Source organism: Megalopta genalis, chromosome 2 (genome assembly GCF_051020955.1).
Source record: "Megalopta genalis isolate 19385.01 chromosome 2, iyMegGena1_principal, whole genome shotgun sequence".
Lineage (NCBI taxonomy): Eukaryota > Metazoa > Arthropoda > Insecta > Hymenoptera > Halictidae > Megalopta > Megalopta genalis.
The window spans coordinates 39,910,680-39,934,641 of record NC_135014.1 but is presented as its reverse complement, the minus strand read 5'-3'; the positions used below and the strand labels follow the sequence as shown (position 1 = coordinate 39,934,641).

Sequence of the window (23,962 nt, the reverse complement as noted above, 5' to 3'; positions counted from 1 at the left end):
TATAATTAACCATATAGAGATGTATATCTGAATAGCCCTTGCTATTCGTCGATGGCGGTTAAATTACAGTAATGAAACTTTTTACACAGGTTCCGAGAAGACGTAGATTTAGATTGAAAATGAATAGAACGAAAACTGTTATTTTAAAACAAGGTGGAATTACTGAAAGCGCGGTAAGGAATATGTAATATTTCATTTCGTCTGCGTTATCGAATATTAAATTTATAACATTATTGTGTTGGAATGTATATTATTATTGTATAGAAATTTACAGTATTACTATATTGGAATTTATGGAATTTATAGTATCGTACAAAATACTTAAATTTCGTGATTGAAATTGTGAAGTTAACCGTATCTCTTTTGAAAATTTTAATTTCTTAAACTGAAATTCTTAAACAGGACTTCACTTAATATTCCTTGTTATTATTGTCGTAAATGATTTTCGTTATAATAATTAACTCTCCCCCTATTATACAATTATTAAAATTGCCTGTATTCTAAACTTCGGTTGCTGGATTTCGCTTCCACTTAAACTTACGGGATGTATTAAATAAAATAAAAGTAAGCTTTCTATAAGAAAAAAAGACGCATGGAGAATGTTTTAAATAAAAATTCAGAACAATTACGAAATTGAATACTAATCTCTAAGCTTATCATATAAAATCGTTTTACGATTCAAGTGTAACATTTCTACTTTTTATACGCTTAAAATCATTCAAACAAGGACAAGCGATACTGTATACAAAACAATTTTTGTACGATTAAAACTAGCGAGCAAACTGCAATCCACTACTACAGTTAAAAATACGAATGAATGTTATCAGTTTGTATTAGCGTTAGTTTTAAAATTGCATACTATATAAAATCTGTTATATGCTCTAAAGATAAATATAGGACAGCCCAGTTTAAAAAAGAAAGCTTTCGATGCTCTCGCACAAGCTTTTTTAAAATTTCATTTCACCCCGTTCAAAGTATTATCACATATTTCAATTTCACCACGATTCCCGATCTTGGTGACAAAAGTAGCCGATTTAGCGTGAAACGACCTGATTTGAATTTTCTATCTCGCTACCCACGGATATGAGATTGACCGTTGAAATTTAAATTTAAATGACGCAGACTCATAGCCCAATAAATTGGAATTTAATATTGCGTGTAAATCGACGGGATTGATGACCTGTTTCAAGGCACCGACAGATTCTGTAGGCGTCGCCGAGACATTTTTTCGTTGCACGAAATAGCAATTGGACTGATTGGCTCAGACCTCCAAAGTAGGCGTATCTTGATGTCTAGATCGTTCTAAATTATCGGCTTCATTCCACCGGACAGACACATTGAATCATAAAACGAATGCGACTAGAATCACTAATAATAAATCATAATCCAAGTATTCCAAGCATTTCGCTTCCAATAGTAGTTTCCTTTGTTTGTACACCTATTTTTCATAGCATTGTGTTTCCCCTACTTTCTTGTACTCAGAAGTAAAATAAATAGACACGTTACCTGCGTTTGGGTAAAAAACTTGCAAAGCCAATACGAAGAACTAATTCATGAAATTGAATAAGATTTCTCAATGAAAGCTGCGACAAATTTGCTGCAGTATTATGTCGTTAATCCTATCAATTTTGACCTTAATTTTCTTCTTTCTCATAAGAAGTATGAATAGTTACATGTTCTTACGTGAGTTCCAAATTTGTTTAGATTTGTACAAAAAAATCTTGTTATATATAGATCATCTCAGATTGTACTGTTTACTTGTAAAACGTATTCTAAGAATGAAGAAGTTAGATAGTTGTAATCAAAATTGTCTGCATCAATTTCAAAAGGATCTAATGACGTCGAATCACTAAATAAGGAACATTTGCCGAATGTTAGGGTACAATGGCGTTAACTAAGTCTGATTCAGAAATTCGGAGCATACCAATGTGGCTTCCTAAATCTCGCCTGGCACTTAACTGGGAACTTAGAACGTCAGCGATTGAGGACACGGATGCTAGAACAGCATCAGTGCACTTACCCTCCATACGCATCCATGCGCATCATCCAGCCCTCCATATTTGACCCACTTACGCGCTGCGTACTTGCGTAATAAAAGCTCAACCAAGTCGCGCGCCGCTAGTACGATTATGATAGTTTGCTTTTTAAACTGCCTTACCCTGGAAGCGTCTCGAAGATGTCGGACGCAGCACGGGATAGCAAACGCGGCATGTATTATTAATGTGGATATTCTTTCAACCCCTTACAGTACGATTTATTTCGTGACTGTACTTGGCAACAAACTAGAGCAACATTGGCACGTACTTCTAAAATGTTAATATTGATTTTAAGCGTTATTCGCCCTTCGTGCGAATTTGCCAGATTTCTAATTGATTGCAAATAAATAGTGCGTTCTAATATGAAAAAAATATGGAAAATCCACGTTTTCTAAGTTGTCTATGTGAATTCCTAGACTACGTTATTTTAATTGGTTAGCTTAATAATAACACCAGCGAAACGAAATTGGTAAGTTCTTGCGAACTAATTTCTTCTTTATTTATATTTTAATTGTTAAATTATTTTCAGACATTATTACTGTATTTCTAATTGTCTTATGTTTTCATTTACCCACCAGCTGTCACTTCACTCTAAGATATAAAATTGCATTCATAATTACGTTAAAAATTGATATTCATTCTCAAACATTGGGACTAAAATGTAATATAACAAATCAGAATGGTTGCTGGTGGATACGCAGCGTACAGTGTTAATAATATTGTTTATAGCTTCTTATATTTAGTAAAATCCACGACCTTTTCGAAATTCAAGGGTTCCTCGTCAAGGACTTTCCTAAAACAATTTATGTTGCGCTTCTTTTTCCAATTTGCGAAGTTCTTGGCATCTTCTCATATATCTATATAGCACCTTCACTAGACTATTATCTAAGCTCATTAAAAGTGTCAAAACTCACACTTGTCGATGTAACTTCATTACACACCAATGTTGCCCCGTGCTTACAATATTGGTCCAGTTAACGATACTAATTAACAATTTCTTAACAATTTCTAATCAGAAAAGATAATTATGTATTTACTGCAAGTGTATGGTTACTGAGTAATGTCGATATTGGTAATTGTGAAATAGTATTCCCTTTTATTAACTTTGAGGAATATTCGTATTTATCTAATTCGAAGTGTCTCTAATCTGTACTCTATCTTTACAGTATATCTAATGTAATATTAGAGAATAAGGAATTTACATCTGAGGGATGGTGGTACACAGTTCACATTCTTCTTAAGAAGAAGAGGCAAAACATTCGAAATGAGAAGCAGGAAGATTTATTTTCTGGCTAGACTTATGATTATGAGCTGGGATAACAATCATGTTAAATTTCTTCGTTGAACGTCACTTGTTAGGTCGTTAGAGTAGGGGATTTAAGTTCCTCGGCGCTTCTTAAACTTGTTCCGCTCTTTCAGTTCATTGCTTATCATCCTTTGCATGTTTAAGAGCACCTGACGCTCGGACAAAGAACATCGGATAATAGAAATTAGAATGAAACAGAAAGCAGGCGGCTATTGGAGTTCTATCAAATCTCGTAACCGATTCGCTTTCTAATCCTTGCGTCATCCGTACTAGAATTGTTGTAATTGTATAATTATCATCTGACATTCACGTCGTAACGCTTAAAAATGAGTTCATTAACTTTTCTACGCCTCCTTCGTATTGTATATCATTGTTCCACAAATCAGCAATAAAATACTGTAGCACACATCGACCACATAAATTCTAACGCTTCATATAAATAAAAATGAAACAACTGACATAATTGATATATATATTTTAAGACTGCTACAAACATGACATTTTAAATTGTTTTAATTATTGTATACAGAATGAACGAGAATATGAACTTCATAGCTTAGTATATTATAGAAAATGAAAATTTGAAAAATTATGAGTAGCGGCTCTTTTTTTAAACTGTCTATATTGGTAATGAAACATTACTCCAGAAAAAGGGATTTATAAAACATTTGGTACACAATTGTCTTAAAGCTCTCCTTAAACCAAGTTATTTTAGCTGAACAAATTTCCAATCGACCCACTTAATAAATTAAACTGATCTCGTTCTGTGGTCGACCATGTATATTCAGGATAATATGAACATTCAAGATGTCTTCTGAAGGATGTTTTAACGTCTAGAATAGCTTCTCTTAGTTTTCTTTCTAGCATATGAACTACATTTGTGCAAAACTTCAAAATTTATTATAATATTAATGTTGCCAAATTATCCGTGTTAGCAGTGTAGCAGTCTAGAAAGTGATTAATGAATATTGATATGTTGAGTAAATCGATACTAAAACGTCATTCTTTTATAATAATTAGTAACAACTCTCATGAACAAAGTGTTTCTTATTATTTCCAATGATTTTTATCATGTACACAATGATGGTGAAAAATCGTGATTCTATACGATCAAATAATTAAAATCAGTAGAATAAAATTTTCTTATTTGCGATCTTATCTTCGAAACTACATATTAAGTTTGAATATTCGTCGTACACATGTGCGCATAATTAATCCTTGACTAACTACAGATAATACAGTAGACGCCGTGCATAGCTTGATTAAATACAGGTGATACAATAGACGTTGTAATTTTTGTTTAAGATTTCATCTTGGAAAATTTTGTTTCAACATGTATTGTTAAATAAAAGTGCACTCAACAAGTTTCCAAACTAAAATTCGTTTGGAAAGAATTTATGTTAAAATATGTGTGAAATATCATACATGTGCAATATTTTACATAAATATTACAAATTTTCAAAACACCCACATAGTTACATGTTTGCATATAGATTCATCCAAAAATACTTTTTCCACGTTATTGCTTCTAGTTTTAAGTTTTATTGGCCTCCATTTTCGTTGACAAAAACAATTTACCCTCGTCTCCGGATGGCATGGAGCTCGTAAATACTTTTTCAACGTCAAAACATCGCTCCAACCTATAGCAAAATCAGGAAAGCAAATCTTTGCCATAGTGGTTGGTTGCACTTATTAGGAACCGGTTCTGGAGGCAACTTTTGTGACGAGATTCTTCAAACAGTAATAACTTCGAGAAAGATCGTGACATTGAAAACGAACCGTGTTGGCATTAAATTAACAACGGGAATGGGGAAACAACAGTTTTGGGATGCGAGGCGTTCTTAATGACTCGCATGAGCATTCTACACCCGTACATTACGATCTAAAAGTTTCGAGCAGACACTGTTCGCAAATAATGCTACGAGGTATACAGACCGTGACGCACATGTGTGCATTATGTTACTCACAATTGGAACACTTTACAGTAGAAACGAACTGCATTGTAGGTCATTAGCATTGTTCCTCGCAAGAATATTTGTTTTCATTACGCAAACAGCGAAAGGATTACAGTCAAGGTCGCATCAAGAACAGACTGGATATAATTTCTTCATTTTTTAAGATACTCGGATCCAATCCACGCGATTTATTCGAAGAATGTCCATTCATAACGGTAAAATAACATGTACATAGAATAAAATATGATTCAGTGACAAAAGCTTCTGCCACACTATCTGGTTTTAGTTGTCCTGTCGACAATTGACATTTGATCCTGTGCACTCATTTTACATAACGTATATGTATAATAATTTCCTAATAGCTTTTATATTTTGGTTACATATAAATTATGGAGTACATATTCTTAAAGGGTCAGTCCTTAGCGACACCTATCTTTTAATCGAAATAATAATTGCCAATGTTTTTCAACCCCCATCCTGACAAAACTCTTGAATGGTGCCTATGTTTATTAAAGATTAAATAAAATTAAATGAGATCGTTTGTATTGTACAAAAACAAAATATGATATAAAATACACTTACCCAAAACATGACATTAAATCCGAATATCACATATTTGAGGCAGCAGCTCACTTCACTGGTATCCCTTCTGTACTTCCGCACGGCAGGCATGGCTAAGACACATCTATCTATCGCTTGTACGAATCATATGTGCACACAACACACCCACCAAAACCGAAAACCACTGTACACACAGAACAGACAACACTGGCCTCTCTTGGAGGCAAAGCCTATCACAGGTGCAACGACATAGCCACCGAAATTCAATTCTTTCTCTCCACGGTGTTCTTTTCTATAGATTCCTTTTATTAACTCGAAATGGGCTCTTATTCTATGTTTCTCTTTCCTTGATTGACGGAGACGATCAGCTGATCAGAATAACGCATCTGTCCATAATTATAAGAACCGTCATTGTCACATCATAATGTATAAACACTACCCGTAGCTGGCTCGAGACTGGAGCGGGTCAGGCTTTCCACTTCCACTTACTCCCCTCTTTCCCTCCACCAAGCCAAACTCGTTCGCATGCCCCACCATCGCTCGATGGTTCACCCTTCCACACTTCCTTCTCCCTCCCTCGATTGCCGATTTTCGTATCACTCTCATGCTTCTTTCCCTTTCTATATAGCCAGTTCTTTTTATCTTACATTCTACATCTCTCTCTCCGCCGTCTATCCTTGTCAATTGATCCCGGGTACTCTTTCTCCTTCCAAATCTTCCTCCTTACGTTCATCATCCGTCTATTTTCCTGTGCTCGTTCTACCTTGCACAAGTGCACTCTATTTTCTATATAGAAATCTGTAACAAAACTCACTCAGTCGTTTTCTCGCATAATCGTAGGGGTAGTGATTTTCGTTCCGTGGATGCATATATCGATTTACTGGGGTGCTATTGTTTTATTTTGTATAATGCCTACTGCTTCCTACATTTTTACTTCAGTGTAAGATTTTAAATTCTTAAATAATAACTAAATAATCTTATATATTAGCGTGAGTAAGGATGAAAAGTATTGCATCACAATCCTCGTAAAATAATTACTTTTCAACTTATTGTAACCAAGATCGTTAAAAAATTCAATTCAATTCACTCATTTTATATTTAAAGATTTATTCGAACCTATAATTCTCTGTTGAAAGATATAAAAGCGGTGAACTGGTTGTTGTCATTCTCATAATCAACATACATGCACACACTTCTTATCAATGATTCGGTAGAGATCCATCAATTCTTTAATGTCAGAATAGTTATGATTTTTATGTTTCTATATAAAGCGAGGAATTTGTTTAGAGGAATATTATAGATCTACAGAACTATAAAAAAACCTTTGTCTTGGCCTTATGTTTAAATAAGGAACTGTATTTACAAATATTCCCATTAAGATTATTATTTATTATACACGTATTAAATTTCTATATTTTCGTAAAATACAAGAAGCGACAAATTTAAATTATTTTAAAATAAACTTATACTTTATATTGTTGTTATAGTTAAATATAACGCACCGGGTCCGCGACTGCGTATACTTATTGTTAGTATTGTAGAGAATCTTTCTCCACACCAAAATAAAACGAAAATCAAGAGGTATGAAATGACGATTTCAATTTTGTTTTCAAATTATAGTAATTCAAATTCATAACTAACGCCCGAGATGAATTATACCTATTTCTATCTCTTACGTTTTACATGGTTCATCATTGTTTGGACTCTTTCTAACCTGACCACTGCACGTTATTATTGGCGGGTCAGAGAAATTTTGAAGTATTTATGATAAATGAAAACCTTCTGTCAAAACTGCAATATCTACTATTGGATGATACTTGCATCAAATTTGAATTAAACGAAGTACTTTTTGAAAAAATGCGAGAGCTACATCTCGGAGAAAAAATTTGTTCACATCCGGAATTTCGAAGTCTCCGATGTAGTGCTCCACCAAGTGGCCAATGACACAATTAATACGATGTTAGCATGGACTAGAACCCATGTAACATGGATTTCATGCCAGTTTTCTCTTCTCTACTACTGCCACCACCCTGATTTTCCTGCGCCGGTTCAGTCGCGTCGCAATCTGGACAATAGTTTTTAATGACATAACCATTGAGAAGTGATAATGGTTGTTGTTAACATTAAACTGTAGTTTAATAGTCAAGAAGTTTTTATAAAAATGTCTAGTTGTGTGATTATTTTGTGTTAAAATTGAAAATATACATACATGTATTAGTACAATTCGTTTTTATGATCACATTTTCTAATTGCGCTTTCTATGATCAACATTGACTTAGAAACCAATTATTTTATGAACTTTTAATTATACTTCTCATAATACATGTTCATATTGTTGTAAAAATGTCAAATGAAGTGAAAGCAATTTTAAAAGAAGCTCGACAACTGTTTCGACAGGATGAATATTCGGGCGTCATCAAGAAATGCAGAAAGATACTAAAGAAAGATAAAAATAATTATAATGCGCTGATTTTAATAGCAGCTGCGATGAGAGAATTGGAAGAATGTAAATCACAAGTACCTTTGGTACTTGAGAAGGCAATACAAATCGAACCTGACAATTCATTAGCTTGGCACGGTTTGGTAACCTACTATGAAAAAAATGTAGATGATAATAATGACTGTCGAAGCAAATTAATATCATCCTATTGCAAACTGTTGGAAACAGACAGGTATATAATTATTATATTCTGTTTAAATCTTACTTTTCTCCTTCAACTTAAACGTTTTATATTTAATTTACTTTTTCCAGTACTTTTAAGTTTTCACATATTCTAAATAGAATATTGGAGGTTTCTTTGCAAATAGAAGATGGCACAGTACTTACTGAATGTATTGAAAGTTTATGTGAACTACAAAACAAATTAGATAATGAACAAATAAAGACGTTTAATGTAATGTTTGCACAAATATTAATACATGGTTCTAACATTCTAAGCAAGTATCAAGATCTATTAGAAAATGTTCTTTCGTCTGTCGTTAACGATGCGGAAGCTGACAATCGACAAAATTTCTATGGGAAATATTTAAGAGTGCTATATGATAAAGATAAATTAGATGCTTTAATGAAAGAAGCTATAAACATGTATGAAGAATTTCCTGATGATCCTGTACCATTAGGTAAATGTTGTCTATATATTCTATTAAAATATTAACATATTTATATTATGTTTACAATGGAAGCTCATTATACATAGTTGTCCACTTAAATATTTCTTCCAACAGCAATGTTACAAAAAATATTTTATATGGAATTTGATTGGTATCAAGAGGTAAATACAATATAAAAAGTAATTTTTTTAAGGTCATTTTTCAGAGTTTTCAAGGTCATTGATGTTAATTTGCATGTAAGTGCATATTTTGTTTTGTTGCATTATGTAGTTGATGTAAAATACATTCGGATGTGTAACTTTAAACATGAAATGACACGACCTTGAAATGACCTTTGACTCTAAACATGAAATTATATCTGTCGATATCATAAGATTTAGAGATACGAATACAATAACCTGCAATACTGCATGATGTAATAAAAAAATATGCAGTTATAAACAAATCTACATTGACGACCATAAAAACCCTTAAAAAGATCCATGAAAGAATACTCCTTTTTGCATTATATTTATCTCTTGCTATTGGAGGAAATATCTAGATGAACCACCTTGTATATCTTAAATAGTGATTTTAATTATTTTATACCACCGATTTGTTAAGCTACAAAGAGAAGTTTTTCATTAATTTTTTCTATTTACAGAATATATATGTTTCATTTACTATAAGCAAAATATCTTAAATTATAATTATTACAATGACATTAATATAACAGAATATTATGAATGTCTCAGAAAGTTAAACAAAGAATCATATAAAGCTGCAATTGCTCAAGCAGTGCATTTAAAGAAGACAAACAATTTGTTTATGGCACGTCAAATATTAAAAAATACACTTTCAACAAAACCAAATCTTTTATATGGTTGGATTATATTAGGCGAAATAAATTTTCAACTACATTGTTGGGAAGACACAGAAAATGCAATGAAACAAGCCATGAAATTTGTAAACAATAAAATAAATGATGAGTTATTGTATAAAATGGAATTAATATTGATAGAGTCAATGTGCAGAAGTAACAACATACAGAAGTGGAAAACTGCTTTACAAAAGTGTGAAAATGTAAGGGATTATGTCTTTATTGTCATATTGAAATTTTAATATTATATGATAAATCATATAAGTCTAATAATTTATTATTTAAGGTACCTGTGGATAGTGAAACATATTTTCAGTATTTAAACATTTTTTAGTAAATGATAGGAGATAAAATGCATAAGAAACATATTCAAATAGAGTTTCCCATTTCCATTGGGATTTTAAATATTTAAAAGATCTGAATAAAAGTGGAGTTTTAAACATCTTTACAGGACATTAAAGGAGCTTAGAGTATTTTTAATTCTAGTAAAGCCATTTCTTTTATTCAAGTTTTTAAAGTATAGTATTTGTTTCAAAGATTTAGTATTATATTATAGTAAGTTGTTGGTCATCTGTTTTGGCGGGGGAAGGGGGGGTATACAATAGTGCACTACTAAACAAAAATAATTGAGATTACCAAAAGTAAGTGTTATAGAACATTAATAAGGGATCTTTTGAATGCATATAAATGAAGAAGTAACCCAGTATTTTGGGTATTTTTCATATACCTAAATTATTTACAACTTCTTCCAACATTATGTCTGCATATATTTTTAATTAAGTTGATTTTTGTTAAAATAGATATCCATTATGTTGCTGGGCCTAAATCTATAAAATAGCTTCTAGCATATCCATTATATGTAGCTTATTATTATAATTTACTAAATTTACACTTTCCTTTTTCTTAATTAGCTTTTAAACAGACATCCTTCTACACAAGCACAATTACTCCAAGCACGTATCCAAGTTTTATTGGATGAATCTGATGTGTCAACTATATTGGATAATTTGGAATCTCAAAAGGAAACAAAAATTCAAGCAAATATCTTAAGAGCATTGTATTTCAAACAGCAAAAATTGCTTGACTTTGCAGTAGAAGCTCTGAATTTGGCTCTAGAAGTGCCAGAAGCTTGGCTGCTTCTTGGTACCATACATTACGAAATGGAACACTACAATCACAGTTTAATGGCTTTCTTAAATGGTGTTACTGCAGATCAATATAATTGGGAGTGTTTGGTTTATTTGGGAGACTATTACCGTGAGCATGGTAATGATTTGGAACGTTCAAAAAGATGTTACCTTAAAGCATTACAAATTAATCCTAATTCTGAAAAAGCTGGAATTGGTTTAAGCATTGTATATAGGCTCCTTAAAAATTATGTGAGTATAAGTACATTTCTCTGTTATCAAGTGATTTACACTCTTACGCAAGTGTCTTTTACCTGTATAATATTTGTATTTTAAAAGGATTAAGTTTTCCTTTATGTATTACTTTCACTGAATTAGCTAAAGTTATTACTCAGTAAAAAGTGATAAAACTATTACAGGCAGTAGCAGGAGTTGAAAGTCTGATAAGTTTAATAAGTTTAATACAAAAGAAATAAATATTTGGTACAATCTAATATTTTTGAAATAATAAATTCATATAATTTAAGCACAAAAATTTTATTAAAAAGTATGACATGAATTTCATATGTTTATTCACAATTGTTGCTATAAAATTTTAATTAAATTTATTTGTCACTTAACAAGTAGATCATTTTTGTCATTGAGTATTTAGATAAAAATAGAAATTTGCTGATTACAGAGTGCAAATATACAATTATTGGAAAGTTTGACTGAAAAAGAGAGTGGTCCTAAGTGGGCTTGGTTTCAACTTGGGAAGCAATACCTTGATCAAGAAGATGGATTGCAAGCTATTAAAGCATTCCAACGTGTTATTCGAGCTGATCCTAACAACAGGTGTGACTCATATTATTTGGGATATAAATAACTCATGGGTGTTTATAACTTTATTATTTATAAATTATTATTATGTAAGTAGGTAATGTAACAGAAGTACCTTGTATATTTTTTCGTACTTCCATATAAATGGTATCCTCAAAAGTATATTTAAATTGTCAGTATTTAAAATTTTTGGAGTAATGTAAAATCAATTGAGAAACTATTTATTTTCTATCAAAATATTAAAGAACTTAAATTCAATATTTTTCATACTGCTTTCTTGAATTAATTAATTGAATAAGGTGAATGATGTGAATGATTGAACTCATTGTTCAATTATTACTTACTTAATAGTTTATGTATTTATACAGCCAAAATTGGGAAGCGTTAGGAGATGCTTATTTCATTCGGGGTGCTTATACGTCAGCGTTGAGATCTTACCAGCGAGCATTAGAATTATGTCCCATGTTATCGTACTCTCTGACACAGCTTGCAACTATTAAACTAGTAAGTATTATTTACACATATTTAACATAATTGAATTCTTTTAGCTATGCTGAAGTCTGTTATGATTTTATGTATTGTAAAAAAAGAAATAAATATTTTATGCTTTTCAAAGATTCTACATTGTTTTATAGATTCTGGAGCAATATACAGATGCAAAGAAAGATTTTGAGGAAATATTATTGATGAAACCACAGTATGTGCCTGCCTTGAAAGGATTAGCTGAAGTTTGCATAGCTTTGGCAAAGGAAAGTTTCTCTGAACAATTTTTGGGTCGTGTTAATGATTATCTTCAACAAGCAGTAAATAATTTGTCTTTAGCTATCATCGAACGTAACGACTTGTCTTGCCTTTGGAAGTTGCTAGGCGATGTATCTTATAAAGTCGCTCTTTTACCAGAAAAGTACAGTTATTTGAATGTACCATCCAAACTAGTAAAAAATGATGACAGTGATGGTGTTGTATGCTTGAAACGCAGGGATCTATTTCTACTATCTACAAGGAATGTGTTTGCATATTAGTAATGTTACTCCTTTCACAACTACTTTTAATGAATGCTTTAATTACAGATGTTACTGTTGCGCGTTGTCCATTTCTCCACAATCAGCTTCCTTATGGCATGATCTAGCATCTTGCTATTTAATGCAGTTACACCTTGATCCAACAGTTAATCACAAAACACTTGCTAGTAAATGCCTCGCAGTTGGAAAACACGCTGTAAAACTGTGCTCGTCAACGTGGTTGCATTGGAACCTGTTAGGAGTCATCTGTATGTCACCGTACATAAGGAATTACGCATTAGCACAACACTCCTATGTTATGGCAATCGATAAAGAATTGAATAATCCTGTAGTTTGGTGTAATTTAGGAACTTTATATTTACATATAGGTAAATATTGAAATTCTTAAAAAAAAAGAATACAGATTTTTAATTTCTATGAGAATTGAAACATGATATTTTTTATCGCAGGGGATTTGTACAAAGCAAATGAAGCTTACTCACAAGCTCAGCGTGCCGATCCAGCATACATAAACAGCTGGATAGGACAAGCTATAATTGCAGAAATGATGTCTAGGAAAGAAGCTATGGATCTGTTTCGGCATTCCACACAGCTTGGATATCACGACGAAGCCGCGCTTGGATATGCCCATTGGGTACTTACTGTCCTTTTAAGTACTGATATTGAAAAAAACGCTTCATATACGTATATAATGGAAAACATGCATGCTCTATTTGTTGCTTCTGACGTCATGAATTGGTATTTGGGTGAGTGTGTTTCGTACTTATTCGGATTTCAAAAGATATGTTTTTAAATAATATATTGCAAAACAAAGTACGATTGCATCATTAACACTCTTAACTTTTAGAATACCACCCTGAAGATTGGTATGCGCTAAATACGTATGGACTACTCTTAGAGAGGCAGAAACTCTATAGATCATCTGCTGAACGATTTGCTGCAGCTGTACATTCAAAGATTACTGAGGAGAAGGATATAGTGTGCTTAAACTTAGGCCGTGTTTTATTACAACTCAAGAAATATTCAGACGCTATAAAATTATTGGAGGCTATTAAAGGAGCTAATTATAATTCGCAATGCCACTTAGCATTGTCTTTATATAAAGGTTACGATTCTTCATTTTTCTTTCGTAGGTCGTGTAACCTAATTTATCTACTGTCGGGAAATTTCTAAGAATAATATTTCATAATTAACATAAAATTTTTTATTTCCAGCTGGAAAGTACGAAGAATCTTACAATGCCTACGAAACAATACTTCATTCCTTCGCCAACACTGAAACAGAAAAAGCATATACGTTATGTGCAATGGCTGCTATAGCCTATACCTTTCAGGGAGTACACGATGCCAAAACATTACTTTTCCAATGTATTCAAATTCAACCACCGGTTGTAACTAGTTTTCTGGCCGCTGCAGCGCTGGGTATATTACATGGAGACTTAAACTTAACCACATTGATTCTAAATGAATTGAAATCATATGAAAATGATCGTGATTATGGTCATCATGTTGCAAATTTAACAGCATACTTTTATCTAATTAAGGGTGACGTTAAAAGTGCTGTTGCTAAACTTTCTAAAGCAGTTATCAATTATCCTGGTACGTATTATATTTTGAATCGAGTTTTAAATAATAAGATGAAAGATATTTGTCAAAGTTTTGTATCTTTCATAGCAAGTGATGTGAGTAATTGGTGGCGTTTTCGTATCTTGAAATTTAAAAATAATTTTGTTAAAAATGAAAATATTTCAAAATTTTCTTATTATGATTTTAGAAACACTTAATTGAATATATCTAATTTTTCATTTCAGATGATGTAAAATACTGGATGCAATTACTTAGAATTTTATTGGAAATTGATGTACAGTCTTTTAGTAGATGTGCACAAAAAACACTATTTCTCAACAGAAATATTGTAAATACAAATGCTGTGCATGTGGCTTGTGCATCGTCATTTAACTATTTTGCACAAACCTCAGTATCAGATAGTATTAGATCTGTACAGAAACTTCTGTTTACTTACCCAGATTGTGTTGAAAGTTGGGCTACATTTATAGTAGCATGTTTACCTAGGTATGTTTGCAATTACTTTTACAAACTGTTGGAAGTATTTTATTGAAACCTTTATTTTTATTGCTCTATCTTGACTTTATACATGGTTTAACCCTTTGCGGTTCAATGTTGTCACACAGAAGTCTTTTGTGTCAAATGAGCTGGTGGTCTTCCATCATTACGTGGGAACCATCTCTGTGTTCAATATTTTATTGTACAACATGCTACTCTTAAGAATTGACCCATTCTCACAGAAGTAGTTTCTTTTATATTACCTTATAGGAGCAACATTATGACGAAAGTAATACATTAATTTTTTTGTAAAAATAATACAAGATGCAATCACTGAGTGATTGTGGATTATGTTTTGTTGTCATTAATATTTACAATAAGTATAATTCAATATAAATAAAAGTGGTTTTATATCTCATAGTATATGCATAAAATATGAAACCATATTTTTGGAGAATTATTTATTTGTATTACTTTAGTTGGAGTCGAAAAAGAAGCGCTCATGATTTTTAAATTTTGAGCAAGTTTTTAATATGAAGAGATTGGATCACAAAGGGTTAAATATATGATTTTTCATGTAAATATTATTACAGTAATTCTAAAATTCTTGACAGGTCATCACACAAGAGCATTAATTGCAATGCTGAATGGCTCGCAGAATTCATATTGGTAACGCAACGAAATTATAAATGTTCAGATTCAATGGTTAAATGGTTAGAGGATAGTAAAACAAAATTAACAGAGTACATTGATCTGAAAGACGTATGATGGTTTACACCATGTACTTTGTGATGAGAACTACGATTTTGAATGATTTCAAATAAGTATTGTATTTAATATGATTATGCAATTTACTGTAACTGATTTCCAAAATATTTTCATATAACAAATTCAAATAAAAATTTATTTCATATCTTATTATTTATTATGACCTCTGATTATTCTGAATTAATTATTTGTTTCTACGCCATTCCATAGCTGTAAAAATGATCTTAGTATCTTAGTATCAATGTTATATCGTATAAATGACAACACATGTAGGGTAACAGTAATTTTTAATGAAACATGTATATTTAATATGTCCATATTTCTTTTCAACATGTCGTATATCCATAAAATTGCCATAATTATTTGCACTTGTTCATTTTGTAGAATATTTTAAGGACATCTTGAGGCAAAATAAAGATTACTTACATTCTGATGATCTACACGACAGTTTTTTCTAATTCTACTATACAAATTAAATTAGCGCATCATTTATTAAAAGTATACGTCAATTCTTATACACACAATATATGTATATATGTATTCATATAATATATTACAATCATTTTGACGAGCCTTTGTCCAGCAAAGGCAAATAAATACACGTATAATATTTCTTCTAGTAACGTTGAGTATTCTTTTGATACAACAGTGATATTATCAACGTCGAGTATTTCATTTTTATGAATATCGAAGTATGATAAAAATCATCATACTGACTGATCTAATTTTGACGGATTGTCGTTAAATTGTCATTACGATTACTTTTAGTCTTTTCAACAATAATAACATTTCCATTTTGAATTTTACTTCTTCATAAAAAAGAGATTTTCTTTTACAGAACACCATACAACATTTATTGTACGACATTGTTTAATTATACTTCGAAACTTCAGCTTCGAAGTCTAATACGTTGATACACACTAAAATGCCGACTTCAAAATTTGTAACAGGAGATATAAATACTTATTTTTATTTCATTGTACCGTTTTTATTAAACTGACGAAAGATCAGTTGTCTTTAAAAGTCAATTGTTGAGACAAAATTTGAAAATATTGTGTATCTCTGTAGCTCGTATGAAAAACGACATTTCGCGTGTAACAACATTTATGTGACAATACATTTATGTATTAAAAGCTACACCTATTGACTGTCTATATTCATCAGGTCACTTGTTTAATGACATTAAAATCAGTTGTTAGTATAAAATGATAATTGCGATTATTTTTGTTCAGGTTTTGTTGTCTATATTCCAAAATTTTGTGAATGTTTGCTCGCGCGCGAATAAAGTAACTTAAATATCTTTAAAATTTTATTTTAAATTACGTGTTTCGAAGAGACTAGAAAAACATAAAAGAGGAGTTAAAATTCAGCACATCAGTGTTACTATAAAAACTTGCCATTGTTCGAATTTTTGCACGATACTGTATGCACAACACTATTGTCAAAAAATGGTTAATATAATTAAAAATGGAGGATTAGAGATTCAAAAGAACTGCAAAGAATTATTAAAGAACCAAAGAGAGAGAGAGAGAGAGAGAGAATATGTTATTTACTCGGTACGTTTCATAATAGTTAAAATTAATAAATCATGTTACCGATAAATTTATTTATAGCAGCGAAAATTTATTGTTTCTTTGTAAGATGTTCTTATTAATTTTAATTAAGTTGCATTTGAAATAATATGCCATCCACATGAAATGACCTGATAAAATAGGTAAGTTTGTTGGTTACCGTGTAATCTTTTCTTTCGCACTTATTTGACTCTGATTTTACATTTGCCACTTACCAAACAGTATGTATCAGAGAGAAAACGAGTACTTGGATCAAATTTGAAATTTTCTTTGAACTTTGGATTCTATTTGCACAAAAAACACACACGAAATACGTATAATTATTTTTTCTTTGGATGATCGTCCAAGCTTTTTTAAACGATGATAATACACATGATCATGAATTCGAAAACTCGTAAAGACATGACTAATCATTTTTAGGACCCATGTTCATTAGACCTTACTTTTGAGTTACCCTGTAGATTGTAACGAACAAATTGAAACCTGACAATTCGATATAAGTTCCATTTAATCTTTTGCGGACAAAATAATTATTTACAATACGACAAATTATAATTAACGGTTAATAGATTACTCATTAGGTCGTGTTAGTCTTTGAATAAATTATTAAGAAATGTACTTGCGGATTACTTAACGAAGAGATCTTTTAGAGACGAGCAAATCGATTGCTCGCAGGATTCGCTTTGCTCCTGTTCCTTTGCATTGCCGGAAAACCAACTGGTCACTTTGCCGGTTTTTTGTTTGTTTGGTGATACCGATGGTTTCCCGGATGATCCGGATGCTTCACCATCATTTCCTTTTTGCGCGGTCAGTATTTTCTCGATGGCGGTGCCAAACACCTGGAAACCAACTTTCTATTTTAAGCCATTACTAGTTCTATCACAAAATTATTACTTATACTACTAATAGTTTACCCGACTATTTATAATAAGATTATCTTTGCTTGGAAGTCAAGTTCAAAGTGTACGAAAAGCTCAATTCTATATGCAGGTTTTGCACTCAAGATAATTCATTTGTTAATCACATTCACTTTCTTGTACTCCAAATTAATCCTTCTGTAGATCATATTCACGTTTTTGCACTCGAGGTTATATTCACTTTTCTGCGAATCAAATTCGTTTGCAGATTCTGTTCATCCTTTTGCAAATAAAATTGATCCTTTCATAGATCAAAACTGACCGTCTTTTATTTAATTTTAAATCTTCATTTATAATCTTTATTTTATTATTATTATTATTATATATTATAATAATAATATAAATATATATAAATATAAATAAATATATATAATATATATTTTTAATTTAATCTTCAATTATTATTTATAAAATAACATTCAATTTTTAAAAGTATTACGCTACATATTTTATTACAAATACAAATAAGTGAATTTAATTTGGGAAAAGGTAAATAAGATTTATAAAAGGATTAATTTTTAGTAAAAAATGGTGAATGTGATTTATAACAGAATTAATTTGGAATGTAAAAAAGTGAATATAATCTACAAAATATTTAATTTTGAGTTCAAAGACTGTATTCGAGCTGGGAACATAACGACACAGATGGCAATTATAATACTTTTAACTATTCACTGGTATATAGAGGTTGTGTATTCCAAATTCATCCTGCGGCAGACATATTCAACTTTTTTCAAATCAACTTCATAACTCTGCAGGTTATAATTAGATTTTCTATTAAACATTCTGATACTATTATCGTCCGTACAGATGTTAGAATGTTAGAATGTTCACTATTAAATAAGTTCCTTGCTACATACACACATAAAAATAAAGAATTTGAAGACAACAAAACATTGAATTTGATTTTTCTTATCAATTTAATATAGTTTTTATAATATAATATTTTGTGATTTTTCTTCGAATATTAGTAGAAAGGTAAAAATTACTTTGAGTTATTATTATAGAATTTTTCACAGGACTGTAGGTGAGTTCTTTTAGCCGAGACTCACTGTACATTTTAAAAAACAACTTTACAAAATATCACATTTGCATAATTCTATTTTTTACCATGTCTAGTATAGTATAGTATAGTATAGTTAGTATAGTATAGTATAGTAGTATAGTAGTATAGTAGTATAGTAGTATAGTATAGTATAGTATAGTATAGTATAGTATAGTATAGTATAGTATAGTAGTATAGTATAGTATAGTATAGTAGTATAGTATAGTATAGTAGTATAGTATAGTATAGTAGTATAGTATAGTATAGTAGTATAGTATAGTATAGTAGTATAGTATAGTATAGTATAGTAGTATAGTATAGTAGTATAGTATAGTATAGTATAGTAGTATAGTATAGTATAGTAGTATAGTATAGTATAGTAGTATAGTATAGTATAGTAGTATAGTATAGTATAGTAGTATAGTATAGTATAGTAGTATAGTATAGTATAGTTAATATAGTTATCCTTTTGTTTAAATAGCAGTAACAATGTAAAATTTACTTTGAGTTTATAACTTTGCGCGCTACTATAAGTTATCGAGATTCAAAATATGTATTGTTCGAATTTTCATTATGGGCTCAGATAAAAAAGGTTAAAAAATGTAATCTAAATTTCTTCTTTGTCATTCCACTCAATTGTTATTTTCGCAAAAGTTGTTTTCCACATTGTCCAGTAAGCTAATCTCTTTGATCGAATTAAAAAAAGAGTTGATCCCATGTAAAAGATGTGCCATATGTATTTATACGCGACTGTATACACTGTGTATGATTGCATAGAATCTGTATTTTAATTGCGATGTATCGTTTAGTAGGTTGGGTAAGGAACAAAGCTGTTTACCAACCTGAGCATCTACTTTGGTACCGCTGGTGTCATCCCAGAGAACATTGTGTCTATCCCCTAGAGGAGAGCTTTTACCGAGCGTTCCCTTCATCGCTTTTACAACCTTCGATTTATCGAGCTTGAAGTTCAAACTGGTCGTGATCAGGCTCTCCGGTTTCTGTTTTTTCGACATCGGCTGATGCCTCTTAGTAAACCAATTTGAGGGCGCCATGACAGAGGTGGCGGCTGCTTTCGAAGTTCCAGCAAGCTTCTCCTTGGCCTCGTGAAGGATGGACACGTCAAAGCTGTTCGAGCGAAAGCTTTTCAGTCGATTTCGCTTTTGCTCGGTCGTCTTACCAGACCAACTCGACTTGCTTTCTTCCCGTAAGCTCGAGGCTTCCTCTCCGCACCAATTGATTTCCGTTGCCGATGTTGCTAACGAGCTTAGAATCGATATCAGATCGGTGTTCGAGCAGACGATGCCCGCTGTCCCGGAACCAGACGCGCCCATAGTTCTTGGCATTTCCGAGTTTCGTCTTTGCAGAGGCGATGTTTTCTGGTATTGTATGTAACGCTGAGAGGAACTGTTGTTACCTTCCAATGGCTGAATCTCGCATACCTGCTCTGTCGACGTTTTGTACATCTTCAAGCGAACCTGTAAACAATTGTTTACTTTCAGATTGGTCTTTCAATTGTTTCATACGTTAATATTTTTCGTTGATTCTTACACTGCCGTCCTTAGAAAAAATGTCTTATCTACTAATTTGCCACTTTTCAGGATAATTTAAAATATTTGGAACATCACGTGCATTTTACCTTCTAAGCAAAGCTAGAATATTCCATATACTTGATAGAGTTCCAAATGTAATTCCATTTATTTGTTTTCACATATTTACAAAATCATTCCATTAATTTAAAGTTTCATTATTTGGATGATCAAAAATGCTAGTTAGGACAATTTAACTAAGGAGGGCAGAATAATAACAAATTGTTGCTTTAAACTTGTTTTCACTTGATTGTCAAAAGAAAATTGACGTCATTTGATTCCTTCGTTGTAGAAGCGCGGTTCTGTGCATGCATGGAAAATGAAATGTAGTTTCGAATTTAATAATGTTTAGATAGTTTAGAAGTATTCTTCGTAAAACAAGGGTGTCTCTATGACTTAAGGGGTTAACTTTTCGCGTTGTGCTCTGTAAACAATTTTCCTATAAATTGCTATCTCAGTGCAAGGATTTTTAGTTCGAATAAAAAAAAGTTAAGTTTGAACCGTGCTATAACATTTCGAGATTGACATTCAAAATCAGCCATTATGTTTATACCAATCTAATATTAGGGGATCTTCAAATATCCAATAAGTGGATAGGGTAATTATTTATACGAAAATATTTATACGCAAAAATAATGGACGGATTCTTTCGTATTGTGTTTTGGAAGTAACTCTTTTTAATTTGCGTTATTTCCAAATTATTTCACGGACCGATAAACAACCTAGTTTCTTTTAATTCCTGTGACGGTCGATTCTTTTAATTCCTGTAAGAGCCTGTACATCAACATCAACCGAGCTTCCCCTGGATTGTTCTCGCAGAGGCAAATCCGACCGACCCAGATTCGTCAATTAAAATGTAATTGTGTACAGTTCTCACCTTTCTCGGTTTAATTTCCGCAATATTGTCCATAATGTCCAGCTGAAGATTATGAGTGCTGCCACTGTTACTCGGTGGGCCTGACAAACCAGATTTCGAGTCGCGGCGGCTAGGTAATATTCTAGTAGCTCCTCCTAGGGGGAAAGCGGCGATAGATTCCCGGCGATTACGTCCAAATGGAGTCGTTGGCAATTTAGAGATTGTTACGATGGAATGCCTCCTGCCGCCAGCCTGCGGAGCTGGCGCTTGAGATAGGGTTGCCAAGAAGGCAGCTTCCCTCGGCGATGGTCCTGACCCTTCGCCACCACGCTCGCTCAATCGCCTCACCTGTTCGTACGAATTACTTTAGATGAAGCCCTTTATATTGGCAATTACAATCCCATGAAACACGAACAAATTTTAGCAGCAATTTCGGTGATTTCACGTTTTAATGATTATAGTTTTCACGGTTATTTGGGATTAAGATACAAACAACCTGTTGCTTTATCTCGTTTGTATGTAATTTAAAGATTGCATAATAAATTCGATGCGATAATAATAACTTATGTTACATACATATATATGTTACACATATCAACATAGAATAAACATTTGATACAACAGTGTCCAACACTAATTTTGATACGTTGATCGTGAACTCGAAAGTTGTTCTTCTCCATCGCTCTTACCTTTTGAGAAAAGACAAACTGTTGATTTTTAAAATTTGTTCTACGTTAGTTGTAGAAGCTGCAAGAAAGATTTGTATGGAGAATGACGCTGTAGACTCTGCCAAGTGCAATGGTATTGTTTTATTTTAAACATTAGTGAACGTTTAAATACGTTTAAACGATGTTTGAAGATAAGCTTCAGTGCTTCTGATTTCTCGTGTTCAATTAATTTCGAAAATTAAAAGTCTGCACCACACAATGCAATGTACAATAAATTCTCCCTAATTGACGCTCAGATTGTGCACAAAAATGGACAATTTGGGAAAAGGAGACAGGATTATTCGAGCCTTGCGACTCATTTTTAAAATTGCTGACTGTCAACAATCACAAAAACGAGCCGCAAGGCTCGAATAATCGTATCTCCTCTTTCCAAATCGTACACTTTTTTGCATAATCTAGCGTCAATCAGGGAGAATTTACTATTGATATATGAAAAGATACGATAAGTCCCCGTGCAGTAATTAATAAAACTTATATGTCATTATTAGGCAGCGGATATTTTGCAATGAATATGTCAAATACAAAACTGTATTGAGATTAGAAGAATTTAAGTTTATTCTCCTATTATTTTCAATTTGTCACTGTTATGTTCCTCGCAATCAACATAGGCAAGCTTTATTTTCCATAAAAATCTGCTAATCAGTAGACATAATTTCTTCTCACTCGTAGTGAACAAGAAGAATTTTTGATTGCTTTTCCAGAACCATATTCAAATTTGGGTTAAGTATGGATTAAATTAAACGGTAGGCTAGAGTCTACCGCTATCTGTAATTTGTTAATTAACATTTGATATAGAATTCGGGATAGTTCGGATTCGCGTCGACCTATAAATCTGTTAAATGAAAACTATGTTTTCAAGCTAATTACTGGTTCGTGTTTGTTTTAATTGCGTGCTATCAGTCAAAGTAAATGTATTGAGGAAAAGATTAGACAGTACCTGGGATGCGGTTATCCCGGAAGTGCATTGCGGTGTTGGCAAAGAGTGCTTTCTGGTTTCCCTCCAGGGATATAACAGATCAGGATTCAAGGATGGTAAATCTGGATCCAGAGATCGCGGTGGTGATTCGTTCCTCCGTAGCTCCTCTTCCTCTTCACCTTGTGCGCTTTCCTCCACAATGATTTGTGGTTCGCCAATGCTACTTCCTGCGCTTAGGCAAGCGCTGTTTGATTGTCGCCTCATTCCGCTTCAAAAACTGTATCCTGTGGACGGAAACACAATTACTACGATAATGGCTATCAGGATATAAATTGAATCATTGCGCAAATCGTACAGTAGTTATTCCTCCTGAGTTTACGTGAAACTTAACGTTAGAAACGCAATGTTATTAACTTTATGCTGTAAAGGAAATTGACTTCATGAAAGTGTATTCAGGTGAATATAAATTGAAAGCAATAGAGGTAACATTGACCCTATCGAACTCGAAAAGTTTATACGAATAACAAGACTAAGTTTATTTAAAGTTTATTTAATTTATTTAACTTTAAAATAAAAAATGTGAAACCGGTTGTTTCAACCGACACGGTAGATTTATAATATAATAAATCCTTTCGAATTTCACCCGATATGATTATAAAACCTTCACACAATTTTCATTTGTTGGAAATATGTACATTAGAATTTTCTTTTCTTCT

The 23,962-nt window shown here is 32.1% G+C and overlaps 3 protein-coding genes across 7 annotated transcripts in view; 1 reads left to right on the top strand and 2 right to left on the bottom strand.

Annotated features, from left to right (window-relative positions):
• Tsp26A (Tetraspanin 26A) overlaps positions 1 to 6,337 on the bottom strand; it is a 39,135-nt gene extending 32,798 nt beyond the window's left edge. For 2 of the 4 annotated variants that reach the window (XM_033468611.2, XM_033468612.2), the window contains exon 1: positions 5,880 to 6,337. In XM_033468611.2, coding sequence (XP_033324502.1) covers positions 5,880 to 5,969 — 90 coding nt within the window. In that variant the 5' untranslated portion in view covers positions 5,970 to 6,337. The remainder of the gene's footprint in view (positions 1 to 5,879) is intronic. The other 2 variants (XM_033468615.2, XM_033468616.2) reach the window with 1 other exon arrangement.
• A 1,563-nt stretch (positions 6,338 to 7,900) lies between these two features.
• Positions 7,901 to 15,777, top strand: LOC117219450 (superkiller complex protein 3). Its single transcript, XM_033468618.2, has 13 exons — positions 7,901 to 8,530; positions 8,611 to 8,978; positions 9,613 to 10,031; positions 10,740 to 11,207; positions 11,635 to 11,789; positions 12,143 to 12,278; positions 12,410 to 12,777; positions 12,845 to 13,164; positions 13,246 to 13,542; positions 13,644 to 13,901; positions 14,011 to 14,394; positions 14,607 to 14,868; positions 15,474 to 15,777. Exons 1-13 carry the CDS (start codon positions 8,202 to 8,204, stop codon positions 15,625 to 15,627), a joined length of 3,918 nt encoding a protein of 1,305 aa, XP_033324509.2. The 5' UTR covers positions 7,901 to 8,201; the 3' UTR covers positions 15,628 to 15,777.
• A 120-nt stretch (positions 15,778 to 15,897) lies between these two features.
• The window catches only part of LOC117219451 (uncharacterized), a 72,995-nt gene continuing 64,930 nt past the window's right edge, over positions 15,898 to 23,962 (bottom strand). The window contains exons 2-5 of one of the 2 annotated variants that reach the window (XM_033468620.2): positions 23,268 to 23,530; positions 21,624 to 21,950; positions 20,003 to 20,635; positions 15,898 to 18,052 (exon numbers count right to left, since the gene is read on the bottom strand). In XM_033468620.2, coding sequence (XP_033324511.1) covers positions 17,825 to 18,052; positions 20,003 to 20,635; positions 21,624 to 21,950; positions 23,268 to 23,510 — 1,431 coding nt within the window. In that variant the 5' untranslated portion in view covers positions 23,511 to 23,530 and the 3' untranslated portion in view covers positions 15,898 to 17,824. The remainder of the gene's footprint in view (positions 18,053 to 20,002; positions 20,636 to 21,623; positions 21,951 to 23,267; positions 23,531 to 23,962) is intronic. The other variant, XM_033468621.2, reaches the window with a different exon arrangement.